Below are 18,484 nucleotides of genomic sequence, written 5' to 3' on the forward strand. Positions count from 1 at the left end.
AGAGTATGGTCCTTTCTTCCCTGAATCCTTCTTTCAGCCAGCACTCAGCGGGTGGTCTTGGACTGCTGAGGTGATAAGGAATGTTTTCAAATTAGGGAAGCAGAGTCTGCATGTTTACTGGCTGCTGTGCCAATAGAGGAAGCAGCTGCCTTCTCCCAGCCTGACTGCAAGGTGGGGCTCTAAGACCTTCCCATTGCTTTTGCCTCTAAGAAATATGAATGTGATCCTGCCAAAGAAAAACTTTCTATAATCAAGTCTTTTTTATTTCTTCTTAGATTGCTATGCAGATTTATGATCTAGGGGACATAGTCTGTTCGAGGGTACAATTATTTCCTCATAATTGAAGTAACCATACAACAATTTCAACTGTCAAAGCAAAAGAGAATTGAGAAAGGCCATGTAGGTGACTCCTAGGCCCACTAGGCTGCACTATCTGTGATTGTCTTCCCAGCTCCTAGATCTGAAGTATGCATAATCCAATGACCCCCCCCCCACCACCACTCATCCCTGCTCTGAGGTTGGCAGGCATGTCACCTCCTTTTCTCCCCTATTCCAGCCAGGGCTACTGCTGAGCAGGTGAGAGGCAGAGACTCAAAGGAGAAAAATGAAGAAATGCTTAGGAGTATTTCTGAGTCTAATATTACCTTTCTACTCACTGGATTGGAACACAGAATCCTCCTATATATGTAACTATTTATTAAAAGAATTCATAGCCCAGCTCAGTCTACTAAGGACTCTAGTGATGAATGTTTCCATGGTAAAAGGAAGAATATGCCAGTGGCTGATGGAGTGGGCATGAGCTATGGAGAGAGTGGAGAAGCTGAAGTGGGTAGAAGCTCCTTCTTATGTTTCTGCTGTCTTTGAATCTTTACACTTACAGCCAAAGACCTAGCTGTTTCCTCAGTTGGAAATGCACACCCCTAGCCTGTTTGAGACAATCAGAGAGAGAGGAGGAGGAAAAAAAAGAGTACAATGGAAAGAGATTGTAGGGTGAGCTTTTAGTGCTAGAAGCCACTGGCATACCAATCCTGAGATCTCTGTCTCTAGGCCTAATAAAATCCGTGCACCAAGACCTTATCCACCTTAGTGGCTATGTCTACTGTCTGAGACAATGATCAGATTTAGACAGCAGGGCAGAGGAGGACGAGCAAGAAGTTTGTGCAAGGGCTGGCAGAATCTTGATTCTTGCTCTATGGTCGGTACTTGCACAAGAAGTGTTGGCGCTTGCTGCATTCATTTTTGTTCCAAGTTACAAAGTCTGTAAGAGAATAAACAGACATTTAAATCAATCATCAATCCAGTTCAGTACAGAGCTTTCCCATGTTGTCTTGTTGTTTTGCTTTTAGTCATGGGGAAAGCCCAGTGATGGCTATTTTTCTATTTTTGTATTTTTGGTACCAGAGCACTTAACCAAACAGCCACATCCCCAGCCCCCCCTTTTTTTTTTGCATTTTATTTATAGACAGGGTTTCACTAAATTGCTGAGATTGGCTTTGAACTTGTGATCTTCCTGCCTCAGCCCCCCCAAGCCACTGGGATTACAGGCATGTGCCACTGCACCTGGCTAATTATATCTATCTTATGTATCAACTTGGCCGGGCTATGAGGTCCAGTTTTTTGGTCCAGATGTCTAGCAGTTGCTAGTTGTCTAGCTGTCTAGATGCTGTGGTGACAGTATTTTTTTTAGTTATGATGGACATTTAAATTAGTAGACTTTGAGTAAAGCAAGTTACCCTCCATAATGTGGGTGAACCTTTGTCTAATAAGTTGAAGGTTTTAAGAGGAAAGACTAAGGTCCCCTAAAGCAAAAGGAATTCTGCCTCTGGACTGTCATTAGGCTCGAGAATGAAGTGTTGACTCTTGCAGGAATTTTCAGTCTGCCAACCTGCCCTGCATGCTTCAGACTGACCGGTCCTCACAATTGCATGTGCCACTTCCTTTAAATAAATCTCTCTATATACATACATCCTTTTATTTGTGTTTCTCTGGAGATCTCTTACTAATGCAAATACTAACAGAAAGAAGAACAATTTAAAGGTTACACACACTTGCAAAAGCTCCATTCCATCCTGTTTTGGAGGAAGGTAAGGCTTGACGTGAGTCTACTGAAAATGTCTCATGTTTGACAAAGGGTACAGTGAGGACTTGGGGGTGCTCCTTCGTAAAGTCCATAGTTGATCTCTAAGAAGCTTCTTCTCAAAGAACTGGAAGCTGCTGAAGCCAGTCACATCCCACCAGGCTACCCATTTATAAAGATGAATGGAGCCAGGAGCAGGTAGCCTTTTGAAGGACTTGAGATGTTTTTGAGGAGAGGCTCAACTATTTCACTCCCCCCAAATCAAGCTCTTCAGAGTCCCCTGTCATCCCAGGGTGTTCTGCTACAGAGTGACGCATCTTTCCCCAATTCGGTGTCTGCTTGGGCTTTGGCCAGCAGACATGATCTTGTTGGCAGTGTGTATTTCTTGGGTTTGAGAAAGCCTAGGAGGGAGGGATGTTGCTCCATTCCCTCTCCCATTCCAAGATCTCAGGAAGCACAGAGAAGGGACTGGCCATGTTCGCATCCATGGAGCCCAAAGTTGGAGACACATAGTGTAAATGCAATGGAGATGGCAGGCTTATTGGGCATTTTCACAGTGCAGGGCAAAAAAATGGTGCATGAGGTCACTAGCATGGAATTTACCCCAAGGGGGTCTGGTTGAGTCTGGTTTGGAGCATAAATGCTTTGGGTGCTGCTTGAGATGGAGGGTGTTCTTACTGGGTCCTTTCGAGTTGACACAGATTCCATAAATAAACTGTAACTGAAGCTTCAAGTAACCAAGAACAGCCAGCTCACCCCAGGTACCCACCTAGAGAGAAATCTTTTTCTCTTTCCTCTTTCCTTCTCCATTATGGGAGGGGAAGTGCAGGGAAAGGGGGAGTAAAGATCAAACTCCTCCACTTTGGGGCACAGGAGTCATGAGCCCAGCCTGCACTGCAGTGGAAGCACTTCACATGTTGGTGAAGTTGTTGTTTCCTTCAGGCATCTGAGGCACAACGGAATGGGAAGAGCTGGAATTCTACCTGGGCACTCAGAATACAGAACCCCTGCTCTTGTCCACGAACAAGATTGAATGTGAAATTTCTTTATAAACTGCAAAATGTAGTTACCATTATTAAATATCTCAAAGTGAACCAAAGATAAGTCAGGAAACACAACACCACCAGGGAGTCACAAAACAGTTACACTGTGGTATAAAAGCAGAAGGTCCCAGAGGATGACCAAAGGACTCACAGAATAAAATTTCCTATTTTTTTTCTGTTGTTATTTTTTTTTTCTAAATAGAAATCATCAAAAGGAATGAGCCTTGACACTGAGAGAGGAGAATGTGTATGTCACTATGAGTTGGGAGATTAATATTACACACTTTGAATTTTAAAATTAAAAAGTAGAAAGGGAATCTGGGGGCAAAAATCCATTTTCTACATAGGAAATGACACTGATGGGGTTGAAGACCGTGTCCTTTCCAATTCTACCTTCCACCTGGTTTTCACTCAGCCTTGGTTCCTTGCTTGTGGTTTCTTTCTGGGAGCCTGTTCTCTAGGAGTCAAGTTGAGGTAAGTAAATACAGGGAAAGAAGGAGATGCAACAGACCAGATGCTCCAGAGAAACTGAGGGTCTTGGTTCCCAGCATTATCATACAGGTGACATCTCTATGGCTTTTTTTTTTTTTTTTGGTCATCTGATCAAGGGCTGACAGGGAAAAGACTTTTTTGTTTGAGAACTTTGACCAGTGGAAACCTCAGAAACCTGTCTGCGAGGGACTCTGGGAGGCATCTGGTATACCACTTCCCCAAAGCTGGTCCATCTTCTAGCCCCGGAGAGTCTTATGTTGTAGATCTGAAATGAATACCTGGAATTCATAGTTTAACATGCTCCCCAGTGGATCTTTTGTGTGCCATTAAGCTTCTTGCCAAACACTCTGAATGTTTCAACTACAATGAAAACTATGATGTCCACCTTTTGCTTAGTTGGCTCTAGCAGTGGGTTTATCACAACTTCCTGGGCGAGCCTGGGGTGTGTTTGGATGGTGCTGAAAGCTCTGCTTTCTCCTTCGTATGGGTAGGCATCCACATTTTGGTAGCTTCTGCTGATGGGTCCTGACTGTGTTTCTTTCAGCTGAGCTGTTGGATGCCTTGTACAGCAGTATGGACTCTGATGGTCAGTGAAAATCCCCTCTCCAGCTTTCTGTCTCTGAGGGTCTTCCTCAAGTCTGTCTCCTCATGTCCACCCTCCCCACCCCCTTTGCTGTTAGAAAGTTCCCTCACTCTTTTTTGTTGTTGTTCTTATGAGCTTTATCCCTCAGTCAGCAGTAAACCAAAGCACCTGGTCCCTTTTCTACCCTACACCCAGCTGCTGAGTACTTGACCCAGTCCCTGCACCAGTCCACTTTTTGGCTAAGAGAGGGGTCTGGTGTCACTTATGGTGGTCTTTTAGACTCACAAAGATGTTCTCAAATATACATATTCTTTCACCTTTAAAACTCTGTGTTTTTATTTTGCCACTGAAAACTTCCTTTCACTTACTGGCTGTGGTTCTCAATGCCCAGTGAATCTGACCCCAGAGAACACACTTAGCAATGTCTGGAGAGATTTTTTTGGTAGGCACATCCTGGGAAGGAGAGTGGTGTTTATGGGATCTATGGACTAGAGAGACCAGGGATGCTGCTAAACCTCCCAGATTATACAGAATAGCCCCCACCCCCAACAATGAATTTCCATTCCACATCATTGGTCCTTGGTATTAAGGTTGGAAAATATAACTTAGTATCATAAAGAGAGAAGAATGAAAGCAAGCAAAGGCAAGCCTGAACCCCAAGTGACTGAGTGTATGCAGTTTGCAGCTGAGATTCAGCCTGGATTTACCAAAGCGGGACATGTGTCCCCTTCAGGGTATACAGTATGATTTTAAAATAAATATATTTAAGAAAATACGTAAGAGTGGATCTAAAGAAAATGCAGAGTAAATTGTTGAACAGCTTGTATATTGACATGGCAAAGACTGTTCAGTGGTCACAGACGACTGAAGTTTGGTAAGCATTTGCTTTGGCAATGCCATTGTCCTGTAGGAGACAATTGTTGGTGTGACAGGGAAAATGTGACAATGTCCATCTTTGCTCTCAACAGATCAAGGCAAGGAGCCGTGCTTTGGGAAGAGGTACAGAATGCAGGTTCACTTACTGCTCCTGTAGCCCATCTCGGTGCAGTGCTTGTTCCCACCCAGGGACCTTCCACTCCAGGGTCTGTACAGGTATGAGGCCCCATCAATCCACTGCCACTGCTGCTTCTGCAATGACAGGAGACAGAAGTTAGCCAGCCTACTATCCCAAGCCTGAACCCTAGTAGGCTTTTTGAAAGTAGTTTTCACTGTAAAAACTGGGAAGTACAGGAATATGTAAAGAATGAAAAATAGAAAAGTTACTGCCCTCAAACACTGAGAGGAGAAAATTGCTGCTATTTCAGCAAACTTACTTCTGAAGTGAATATTTTCATGGATCATTGCATTTCTCTGTTTACTCATAAAGAAATAATATTTGTATATACTTATAATGTGATAATCAAATACATACATATATAATGGGTAATAATCAGTTAGGGTAAAGGCACTTCCATCTCTTCAAATATTAATCATCTCTCTGTGTTCAGAATGTTGATAATCTTCAAGTTATTTTGAAATATGTCAGGGATTGCTGAAGACAACAGTCACCCTATTGCACTATGGAAAGACAGAAAAAAATTCCTCTAATCTGTGTTTTGGTGCCCAATTTTCAATCATTTCCCTCTCCTGGAGGGCAGGAAGACTTGATTTTTCCTGTTTCTAGTGACCACTGTTCCACTCCATTCTTCACAGTTTCTACAGAGGAGTGAGAAGATGTGGCATTTTTTCTGTGTCTGTCTTATTTCACTTAACCTAGCAATCTCCAGTTCCAACTATGTTGCTGCACACGGGAGGATTTTATTTTCTTATGGATAAATAAAATTCCATTGTATACAGGGCCACGTTTTCCTTATCTATTGATCCTTAGGTTGATTCCATTACTTGAATAGTGCTGCAATAAACTTGAGAGTACAGGTATCTCCTTGACATAATAGTTTCTTTTCCTTTGGCTAAATACCCAATAGTGGGATTTCTGGGCCCTATCATAACTCAATTTTTAATTGCAAAGGAAGCCCCATACTGTTTTCCATAATGGCTGTACTAATTTGTATTCCCATCAACAGTGTTCCAGGGTTCCCTCTTCCCCCAGATCCTAACCGTTGCCTTTATTATTGGTTCTATTTGATAATGTCCATTCTCATGGCGGTGAGGTGACAGGTGGGTTTGATTTGCATTTCCCTGATGATTTGTGATGCTGAACATTTTCCAGCACTGATCGATCATTTGTATGTCTTCTTTTGAAAAACATCTATTCAGAGTTTTAGCCCATTTTTTAATTAGATTTTTTTTTTGTTAAGTTTGTTGAGTTCCTCATATATTCTGGATATTAATCCTTTGTCAGGTGAATAGTTTGTAAATATGTCCTCCCATTCTGCAGGCTGTCTCTTCATTCTGTTGATGGTTTCTTTTGCTACAGGGAAGCTTGTTAGTTTGATGATTATTTGACTATTATAAATTTTATATTTTTATCTATTTATAATTACTATTAAACAGAACTTTACTCTTCAGAGATTATTTCTCTATTTTTGCCTTTGCTTTTTTGGGTCCTATCCAAAAAAAAAAACAATAACAACTTTTCCCATATCATTGTTTTGAAGTATTTTACCAATGTTGTATATATATATTCAATAAATTAAAATATATATTCAATTTGTAACTTGCTTTCCAAATATTTTTAATGGAAAAAATGTACAATAATTTCCCTTTATTTTCTTCTATTGACATTTATATTATTTCCAAATTAAATTATTATAAAGAATACTGCTCTAAATACTTTATAAATAGTTCATAAAGCTGTTTCATATTTTACATTATTTCCTTATGATAGAATTTCAGAAGTAGAATTAATGGGTTAAAGGGTATGAATATTTGGGGATTATTGATATGAATTGACAAAGTATGTTTCAAAATAGTTCAGTTGTAGAAGTTACATGCTTACAAACCAGGCATAAGGACAATTTCTCAATATACTTAAAAATATTCATCAAGACAAAGCAAAAATTAGACAATCTAACAAGTTAAATTATATTATCTTAATTTACATTATTTGACTGCAAGAGACATTACTCAATTTTTAAAATGTTTATTTGTCACTTATTTTTCTCGGTCACAAATATAAAACATTAAACTACAAAGCTCTTCTAGAAATAGATGTAAATATTTATCCTATCTCTGAAGAGCAGAATTCTATTTAACAGCAATTATGAATAGATAAAAATGTAAAATTTATGATAATCAAAGAAATATCATTAAAGGATGAGTAACTGTATAAAATATTTGTAGCAACTATGACCAAAGGTTACTGGTTTTCTCATACTATTCAAGAGGAGAAAAAACAGGAAGATATTTATGGTACATTCTAAAGGATAAATATGTGTTCACGACAGATGTGATATGAATGTCTGGTATCTCTTGCAGTGTGACCAAGAAACAAAGTTTTGGGGTTTTCTCCTGTGTCCCTGTGAGTTAAGAACCAAAGCTCAACAAAATATCTATAAACTGCAGAACCTCAGCAACCTTTCAGAGACCTCACACGGCATGTCTTAGAATGAAGTATTGATGGAAGGTACAGCCAGAGTTCAGTGGGAAAAAACTCAAGGATAATGAAAAGAAATAACAGCATCTGAGAAAAAGATCAGCAAAGAGTTTTCAATTTTCATTCTAGATCTAATGAAGATGTAATAAATCTGAGTTTCATGATAAGTCTCCCTGCACACACACACACACACACACACACACACACACACACACACACACACATGCACACACAGACAGACACACACATACTGACACCAACCTAATTTCTTTTTTGAAAGGGTCTAGAAAGCTGGTAATTTCACATTTTCAGATTCAAGAGGACCTTAATTAGATAGAAGTTTGTAAAATGGTACTATTTAAATTATATCGTCCACTGTAGGCCAGATCTGGGTTCCTGACCCTGATGTCTTGGCTTTTATCGGTTAGAGGCACCTGACAGAAGAGCCACTACCTGTGCCCCTGTTAGTGGGCCATGAGGCCATCTCCCAGAAAGGGGCTATCTTCCTGGCTTTTTCAAAAGGCATTTGTGAGCCATGTCTGGGGTTACCTTCTGTGGGTCATGCAGGCCAATCCATACAGGCTGGGTTCTTTGATAGCCGAGTATGTACTCTGCTATGACGCTGGCTTCCTTTAGATTCAGGATAGATGCCAAGTGGGCTCCGTTTCCATAAGATTGACACTCAAGCTGCACACAAGGAGAGGTCCCATTAATGATGCCTTGACGTTCCAAAGCACAGCCCTCTCCTTGGAGCCTTAGTGTGCCAAGCAGAAGGGACTCACATAGACCCCTTTTACTCCTCCAGCAACTAAGACCTAAATCCCACAGGAGACTCCTGTCACCACGGGAAAAAACAATGCCACAGAGTCAGGTCTGTGAGGAACAGGCAGTGCAAGGTGAAGGCAAGAGATTTAGGGTCAGAGGAAGTGCCTGATGACCTGGTCTTGCCTCTTGTTAGTGCTTGTGACCTTGACAAGTCTCTTCACCTCTCTGAGGTTCAGTTTCCTCAAAATTGCAGTTTGGGAAATTCCTTTGCTTAATGTTCTGTCACACACTCTTTCTCTCCCTCCTTCCCTCCATTGCACGCGTGCGCACACACACACACACACACACACTCTCTCTCTCTCTCTGGTTATTCAGGACTCAACTCAGGAAAGCACTGCATTACTGCAGATTTCCCTGGGTTTTCCCTCTTAGTCATTTTTTTTGTATAATCTTAGAAAAGTCATCTATGCTCATGCTGTGTTGGCCTTTTCTGTTCAAATGTCACAATCCTCACTCATCCTGTACTTTTTAAAGCCATAGATTATTTTTGGAGTCCTCAGTAGCTATCACGTGGCAAGTGCTGCACCCTTGCTTTATTTCTTTTAAGTTATGTGCAGGGACTCTGAGACCAGATCATGCCACATCATACCCCCATGGCCTCCCCAGCCAGTCGCTTCAACAAACCACATTCAGAGGCAACAGTGAATCTCCACTTACTGGGACTGGTTATTTGGGGATGTTGCACACAAAGTCTCAATGAAACAACATCAATACATTTTGGGGTTGTGTAGAGCAATGAAACCTCCCATTTATTGGGATTACTTCCATTTCTTTAGGAAGTTCCTAGGCCTTTGTTCCATGCCTTTCTACATATTACTCTCTTTCTGGTAAACCTCACTCAAGAATTCAATTAATTTTTCCTGCAAGCTGCTGGTCTTTTCATTCTCCTTTGTTCTATGTTGAGCTCAGGGGCTGTTTCTTATTCATTTTTGTGTCCTTGCAGCCCATCCAGGGCCTGAGCATATCCTATCTGCTTTATCAGTGCTTACAATATGGAATGAGTTGAACACAGCAACCCTCTTCTCTTTATTTCACCATCCAGGTGGCTTCTCCTCAAAATGCCAAGGGGGATCTCTTCCTCATTCTGAATCAAATGAGATCTGGGGCTCTGGACGGCCCCTTGCTTGAGAGAAGCCAAATGCTCAAATCCCTTACCTCAGCATCAGACCAGTTTCTCAGCTTCCGGAAGTATCCATAGCAATTGGACCTGTAGTAAAACCATCCGGTAGCACAGCTGGGTCTCATGATGATATCTGTTCATTAACAAAAGCAAGAAAAATCAAAAGTCATGACAGCAAAAACAATCAAGCCCAGACTTGATGCAGCTTATAGAATGAGAACCCTTTGAAAGAGAAGATAGAAGAGCCCTTTCTTCAGAAGGACGCTGCTGCATTGCTAAAAATGTACACTGTTGATCTTTCCCTCAGCCTTCCCCAAAGGGACTGGTGGCCTTTTACCAGAAGAGCTGTGCAGTGGAGAAAAGGAAATAGTCAGAGCTTTCTGGGACTGCTGGACCCTGACTCTGAACTGACACTAATTCTAGGAGACCCAAAATGATCCTGTGATAGAGTGGGGCTTATAGAGGTCAGGTGAACAATGGAATTTTGGCTCAGGTCTGTCTCACAGTGGGTCCGCTAACCAACTGTGGTCATTTCCTCAGATCTAAAATGCATAACTGGGTAAACATACTCAGCATCTGGCAGAAAACCACCTTGGTATCTGAGACCAAACAACCATGATTCAGGCCACACAGGACTGGAGGAGGGGTATAAAGTGGTGGGTTTAGGTATCAGTGAGAGGAAAGAATCCTTTAGGTGGAGATACATGGAACAGGTTCAAAGGCAACTTGGCTGGAAGCAGGGCACAGGTGGGCTGTGCTTCTGTTGCAAGGGGAGGGGACATGTTAAGAAAAGGGGATGGGTTGGGCAGAAGAGGCCTTGAGGCAAAGAAAGCCATGATTCAGGGCAACTCACACTCTTTCTGTTCACCAACTGGTGAATGGGCCACATCACTTGACTTGGAAGTTTATGAAGGGGATGTGGATGGTAGTACAGAGGGGGCTAGGTGACAAAGGGAATGTCAAGCTAGCAGTCTGGGCTTTGTGACAATGTGGCTACACTCTGACACCCTGGATGGGTACAAGGGTCTTTCCTCCCACAGTGGCTGTCCACGGACTAGTTACCATAGTAACATTCTTCTCTTCCCAATCAGTTGACACTGTTGTCATTGGTTTGCCCTGCCCTTCTGATCTGTTTCATCTCCAGGTGCTCCCCACTGCTTTCACATAAGCTCTTGTTCATTAGCATTTAAGGACTTTCTCAATCTAGTATCCAGCCACATCTTCCTGTACTGTAAGTCCCAGCTGTGGCTTGGAACAAGATGCTCATGATAGATTTAGATCCTTCCCATGTGCTGTTGTGTCTATGAATGATGGGTAATGATCACCCAGCTAAGAAGGAAAAGTGCTGAGGGGTACCAGAAATGCACTGAGACCAAGCAGCAAAGATATTCATTTATTTAAATGCCTTGTGTTCAACTACCTCTAGAAAATTGGATAAAACTTTATGTTACGTGAAAAAGAAAAACTTTATACCACTGCTGCTCCTAATGCTGTCACCACTATCACCAAGTTCTACATAGGAATCATTTACTTGGTGCCAGGTACTAGGCAAAGGGGCTTATCCATATTATGTTTTTACCAGAATAATTTAGGGAGATGAGGAAACAGGTGGAGGTGGTCACCTGCTCAAGGTCACACAGTAACATGGAAAAGCTGCTTTTCAGATTCAGTTCTAAGACTTAAAATTCCATGTTCCTGCCACTGACTCTCGCAACCTTCAATAAATACGAAATAATTGGAAATTAGGAATTTGGCAACAGAAATGATCAGCAGGTTGGGATGCCTCGCTTACGACATCAGGAGGAAAGAAAGCAAAGAAGATCCTTGACCCTTGAAGTTAAAGCTGATCTTCTTAAGAGGGAGGCTGGCCATTGATCATCATCCGTAAAGACAGAGCTGATGAACTGGGCTCCGATGTCTGAAAGGGGCAGCCTGAAGACACATTCAGAGGCAAAGCTTCTGTCTCAATATTGGTGGGGATATCCTGAAAGAAGGGTCAAGAAGAGCCCAGTCTTCTGCCCTAAGTCTGAGGACAAAGAGCCCTGACCTCACACCCAACATTCTTGGTGCAGTTGGATCGGAATTCCTCATTAATCCTGAAATGCCAGAATCCTTGGGGTTCTGTGGGCAAATGGGTCAGGACAGATCCTCCACCGCGGTGGCCTTTTCCTTCTCCTGACGCTGGGTAGTGACAGCAGAGATCCCAGGGGCGCAGGCAGAGGATCCAGAGTGGGTGGGTGGGGTGTCGGGAAAAGGAGACCCAATGTTACCTTTCAGTAATCTCTTCTCCCCTTATTCCTTCCTCTGTGTCTGTTTCTTTGAGGGTTGCTCTCCATCTCTGACCATCTCGGTTATTTTCCCCATTCTGTCTCTGTGCACCTCCAGGTCTTCCTAAGTGTTGGTTTCTCTTTCTCTGTCTCCATGTCTCTCTGTCTCTCTCTTTCTCTTTGGTCTCTGTGCTCTGGGTGACACTCTTTTTTTTTTTTAAGCAAGATTCTTCATTCTTACTCTTTAAAGATGACTTAGCTACTTTCTCTCCTAATGGCAAGGGCTTGTATGTCTCTCTTTATCTGCAATTCTGTGTTCGCCTTCTGTTCTTTCTCCATCTACCCCTCCTCTCCCCCAGGCCCCGCAGGAGTGCAGCTCTGGCCATGTGCCCCCTGGTGGAGACATTTCAGCTCCTAGAAAATGCAACCAACTGCTGCTCTGCTGAGGCACTGCTGTGCTTCCTACTGCTCCACACATTCATGGAGCATTTGCTGTGTACCAGGTACTGTTCCAGACGATTTACATATATTCCAATCATCCACATAATAACCCTATGAGTTAGATACTCATCCCCATGATCCAGATGAGAAAATGAAATGGTCATGTCCTAGGATCACATAGCAAAGACAGAGACAAGATTTCACCCCAGAGAGTCTGACTCCAGGGAGAAGCTCCTGTCATCTTAGTTACTATTCTGAAGCTATTTGTTTTAAAACCAACTACATTTTTTCAGAATGCCCTAAGTACCAGACCCTTCCTGAGACATAGGGATGGGTATCTCATTGTACAGATGAAGAGACCTCCTCAGAAAGACCCTCTGAAGTCACCAGATGGGGAGTGTAGTGGACCCTCAGGAAGGGATCAATGTTTTTCCAGCAGCCCTAGACCCCAGATCCCACCTCTCATGATGCTAGAGCTCCTCATTATATGCATGCAGTGACAAGAAGTCTCAGCTGTTGACATCTATCTGGTCTGTACTTTCTCCACCAGAGACCAACTTCTTTACCAGGAGTGTTATGCTGAGGCACTGCTTCTCTTGCCAGAGGAGCAATGTTAGGAACATTGTTTAACCTCCTCTGGTCTTGTTTTCTTGTCTGCAGAGTGGGCTTAACAATATATATCTTCTTCAGAGAGTTCCTGGGAGGATTAATTAGTTTAACGAATATACGGTGATTAGCACAGAACCTAGTATATTGTAATTGTTCAATAAATACTAGCTGATAGAATCACTGCTATTAAAATCATCATTATTACTGTAGTCAGTGTGATATTGTTGAAAATATTAACTAGATGAATCCTTTTTTTGTTGTCTCTGAATCATGATGCTCTATGGCTCTCTAACCATTGAATTGGTCCTGTGCATTGCTCCAAGGTGAAGGACAGACACAGTCCAGAACAAAGAAATCATTGCAGAAACAATAAGAGTTACAATCATGACCATAGGTCCTGCTGAGAGAGAAAATTCATTTCTAAGTTCTCCATACTTCCTTTAAGTGCAAGATCAGACTTTTCCCGTAAGCCATGGCACAGAGAATATACAGATTCTCTATATGACATATTTACATCATATGCTCCTAAAGAGGGAAACTAGAGAGGCTGGTGAAATCTGAAATACGGGTTTGCTTATTATTCCCCAGGAGATAGCAGACACAAATGCCAAGCCCCAGTCTGAGGTCAGCCCAGCACCAGAGCAGCAAGAAACTACCTGTCCATGTAGAAATGGCCACAAAGGTAACCGTGCAGGGGCGTTCAGGGCAGTCCTGCATACTCTTGCCCAGTTCAGAAAAGTGGCTGATGTCCATCAATGGATGAATGGACAAAGAAAATGTATACACAATGGGGTTTTATTCAACCATAAAGAAGAATAGAATTATGCCATTTGCAAGAAAAGGAATGGAAGTTGAAAACTTTGTGTTAAGTGAAATAAGCCAGACTTGTAAAGTTAAGGGTTGTATGTTTCTGTCATGTATGGAAGCCACAGAGGAAAAAGGAAAGGAAAGGTAGTGGGGGGCGGACGATCTCATGAAAATTAAAGGGATATCAGTGGAGTAGAGGAAAAGGATTAGGAGGAGGAAAGAGGGGAGGAAAAGGGAAAATAATAAGGAACGCTATTGGCCAAATTATACTGATGTATCATGTGCGTATATAAATATTTAACAATGAATTCCACCATTCTGTGTAATTATAATGCACCAATAAGAAATATTAGGAAGGGCTGGGGATGTGGCTCAAGCAGTAACGTGCTTGCTCAGCATGCATGGGGCACTGGGTTTGATCCTCAACACTGATGTATCATGTGCGTATATAAATATTTAACAATGAATTCCACCATTCTGTGTAATTATAATGCACCAATAAGAAATATTAGGAAGGGCTGGGGATGTGGCTCAAGCAGTAACGTGCTTGCTCAGCATGCATGGGGCACTGGGTTCGATCCTCAACACCACATAAAAATAAAATAAAGATATATGTCCACCGAAAACTAAAAAAATAAATATTAAAGAACTCTCTCTCTTTTTCTCTCCCTCTCTCTCTCTCTCTAAAAAAGAAAGAAAGAAAGAAAGAAAGAAAGAAAGAAAGAAAGGAAAGAAAAGATGACTGAGTTCCCAGAATCTGAACACCCATAAATGGTTGAAAGAATTAGTAGCTAGAAATAGTTGTGAGGTTGAGGACAGAGAACCACGTAGTACAAGGATGTATAAAGAGTAGAAGAGAGCAAGGTCCACAGATTTCAACTGTGGGGGCCAACATGGTACCCAAGAATGCTTGCTTTCCTTCAGATTTCCTTCCAAGGGTAAGTGGGAACAATGCTAAGTTATGGACAGCAATGCTAAGTTAAGGGTCCCTCAGAAGCCCTGCTTCTCAACAGAAGTGATGCTCAAGTCAGGATTCTTCACTCTCGCACATACAACTCCCAGAAGGCCACATGGGATTATACCAGACACTTAGGGCCAGGAGCCAGCCAGAGGAAAACATCATCTTGTTGTGTGATCTTGGGCAAGTCTCCACCTTTCTCTGGACCTCATTTTTCTCATAAGCAGAACAAAAGAGTTACATCATATAAACCCATATTTTATGGAAATGGAAGATTTCAGATATTCCATGATATTTATTCTTAGCACACTCAGTTCCCCATCCCCCACTTCCTCCATTGGTAGATTCTATAGCATTGCTTCCCATTTTGTCGACATGCTATTTTGTACTAGACTCCTGGCCTGTAAGTGTGGAAGAGTCATCTCTACAAATAGGTTGCAGATTTCTTGCAAACTGGAGCTCCTGCTCAGTGGAACTCTAGGAAAACAGTGCCTAAATATTACAACGTTCTGACGATAGCTATCATTTATTGGAGGTCTGCTAGGTGTATGGTGTTTTCAACAGTTTCTATATCCTTCAAAATAAACTTTCAAAATTTATTCTATTTAAGTCTGGCTTACAACCATCTAGGGTTGGTTTGATTCGAGAGCCCTTGAACTTTTTACCACATTGTTGTTCATTTGCACCTTTAATATGTATTTCCTGCAGTGCTCAAATGGCTTTCTTTGGAGGTGGGGGCAGGAGAGGGAAAGTCCACGACTGTATCATGAGCATTGTGGGATCAACCATGGGCTCAGGTCCCGCTCAATGGCCTTACTCACCACCTAGGACTTCAGGGCTGAGCACACAGCTCAGCAGCAGGAGAAGTCGCATACTTCTGGATGCCATTCTTTCTCTTTCCCTAAGGACAGTACTTTCGATACTTCAACTCCAAGAATCTCAGAGTCCTTGTTAGTTTTTCTTTGCAACTCCTAGATTTTCCTAGATCTGCAATCAGAAACACATTTGCACCAATGTAAAGGACCTAGGAATTTAATGGAGGAAAATAATATTTTTTCTGGTGAAATCCAGATTTTGCAATGAAGAGAATATCAAGTTAATGTAGAGATAGGAAAACTTAATTTAAACGATTTTGTTCTTTCCTGCAAGGCATTCTGGACCAGTGCCGGAGACCTAACTACAGCAGTCTGAACAGTTTAATAGTCTAAATGGAGAAGGCAATTAATAACTACAGGAAAGCCGGTTCCTGTTATTTTCAGGAGAGCCAGCAGAGGGCGAGCTTTCTCAACTAGATAGTGATGGGCTTTCTAAAGTCAAGAAAAGCAAATCAAATGGTTCCAACACTAATGTTAAGGTTCAAACTAAACATAAGGCCCAACATTCAGATTTTAAAGGTAAAAAAACTTGAGGTCTATAGCTATGAAGTCTCATTTTTACTAGTTACAGCTAGATCTGACTTCAACCCAGCACTTTTTCTTTTATAGTTTGTTGACATCACTTTTTTTAGTAGCTTTGTTATCTTCCTCCATTATCAAAAAGTATATGTTATGAAAACATCAATGCAAAACCAGAAAGTAAAAATTAAATACCATTGCTCAGAACTAAACTATTCAGTGAATAGCCCTACAGACATTTTTCTATGAATCTCTTTGTACAATTTTATATAAATTTCATTATTATGGTTTTGTTTCTCAGAAACAGATCGATTTTAATGGTGTTCTTGTAGTCGCATTTCCTCATGCAGTTTTGATTCCCATATAAGTTCACTTATGCCAGGTTGCAACTTAACAGAGTGTGCACATTTTTGTTTTGAAACTCTGCTGAAATTCCTTCTGAAAGGTTTTACCAGGTATTCCACCAGTAGTTTTCAGGGATGTTGGTTTCTCCAACCTCTACACCAAAATCCCACACCCCCCACCAACTTTTTTCCCCCTAATTTAGGTATATTAAAGAAAACATCAGTATTTTGTCACTATATTAAAGTTGCTAATAAAATCATCTTTTTTTAATAATGATTAGCTTTTTGTTTTTCTTTTGTGAATTTTAAGTGGACAGTTTTTAATATTTTTCTATTTCATCATTTTTTGGAGGTGGTACTTGACCACCAAGCCACATCCCAGTCCTATTTTGTATTTTGTTTAGAGACAGGGTTTCACTGAGTTACTTAGCACCTTAATTTTGCCGAGGCTGGCTTTGAACTCTCGATCCTCCTGCCTCAACTTCCAGAGCTGCTGGGCTTACAGGCGTGCACCACTTTGCATTCATCCTTCTTTTTGATCATGATTTGTGACACCTTTTTGTATGTCTTTTATATGCTATTAACAGTGTTTCCCAGTTTCTATTTTTCTCTGGTTCATATTTTTTTACCATTCTAAAATTTTCAAAAAATTACATTGTCCTATGTATGATCTCCCTTAGAATTTTTGGAATTTATATCAGACTATCTGACCGTCACTGTTGCATAAGTTTAAAATAGTCATCCTTATTCCCTTCTTTTTCATCTATCTAGGCTTTATGTTAGTGTAAGTCTGAAACTGGGTTCTAGATTTTCTTTGTCAAATAATTATTTAAGTGAATGACCCATTCAGTTTTTATTTGACCATAATTTATGGTAAAAAGTCAGGTCACATGGTAGAACTATCAAAGAATAGATGGCTTAGGGAGAATAGTGGAATTACAGATCTGAACTGAAGACTTTCCTGGAAAATCTAATCTGGGGTCCATATGAACACTTTCATGAGCGTTAACAGGAGAAAACAAAAGGTGCAGAGTGTGGAACTGTTGTATACCCTCCTTTTTTATTAATTACATGAATACACACTTATATCCTCCCACAAGTAATGGAGTATTATCAGTGTCCTAAAATCCTTTATATGCAAATTGTTAAAATTTATCTATCAAGATGTCTGGGGGAAGAAGGATGCAGCTTTTTAAAAAAAAATCAATCTAAATGAATCATTGATGTCTAGTGGATACCTATGCCATGGTATTTAAGTCCCACAATTAGGCTGCATTACTGGAATCATTACCTTATTTTACAGGTGAGGAAAGTGATGTTCATTGAGATTAAGTCACATTTCGAAAGTTTTACAGCTGGTAGGCAGCAGAGCTGTGATTTAACCCAACACTGAGAGACACCAAAGCAGATGCTCCTCAAAATGAGGGAGAAAGAAAATAAGCAATTCAAATCAGACAGCACAGCAACAAAAAGCATCACTAACCTCACGAGAGCTATGATTTGTAATTTCTAGCAGAGGAAAACAGAAGTCCAAAGAAAGCCCTCTGACCCTGCTTCCATGAGGATCATTACCTGGTTGGCCCCGAGGCTTTGAGAACCCTGCCTTCTTCAGCGTCTCCAGTGGTCCCAGGCAAAATTTCTGGAGCTCTTATATCATCTGGCTTCAGGATTTAATAACCTTAATTTTCATCATAGGGGCAATAAGGTTATTTGCCAACCAATAAGCCTTATCTGGGGTAAAAAAAAAATGAGAGAGAAGAAAATTCACCATGTAACCATGCAAGTGATGGCTTAAGGATAGAGGCAACTTGTGCTTTGAACAGCCAGAAAAGGAACCTCTCCCAGTATGCAAACAGAATCTCTCCTTTATATCCCATGTTATAAAAATCAACAGTATCCTACAGTCTGTTGATAGCCCATCTTTCTCTCCCCTTACTTCACTTATTATTTTTTTTGTTCTCTGTCTTTATATATATTTTGTTACAGATT

The 18,484-nt window shown here is 41.1% G+C and overlaps 1 protein-coding gene across 1 annotated transcript; it reads right to left on the reverse strand.

Annotated features, from left to right (window-relative positions):
* Positions 1-238: 238 nt before the first annotated feature.
* Reg4 (regenerating family member 4) lies at positions 239-18,240 on the reverse strand. The gene is made up of 6 exons (XM_078024922.1): positions 18,068-18,240; positions 15,579-15,744; positions 9,711-9,808; positions 8,280-8,417; positions 5,218-5,323; positions 239-1,258 (listed from the first exon to the last, which is right to left on the reverse strand). The coding sequence occupies exons 2-6, from the start codon at positions 15,643-15,645 to the stop codon at positions 1,191-1,193; spliced, it is 477 nt and encodes a 158-aa protein (XP_077881048.1). The 5' UTR covers positions 15,646-15,744; positions 18,068-18,240; the 3' UTR covers positions 239-1,190.
* Positions 18,241-18,484: the final 244 nt, after the last annotated feature.

This window comes from Ictidomys tridecemlineatus, chromosome 11, assembly GCF_052094955.1.
Source record: "Ictidomys tridecemlineatus isolate mIctTri1 chromosome 11, mIctTri1.hap1, whole genome shotgun sequence".
Classification (NCBI taxonomy): domain Eukaryota; kingdom Metazoa; phylum Chordata; class Mammalia; order Rodentia; family Sciuridae; genus Ictidomys; species Ictidomys tridecemlineatus.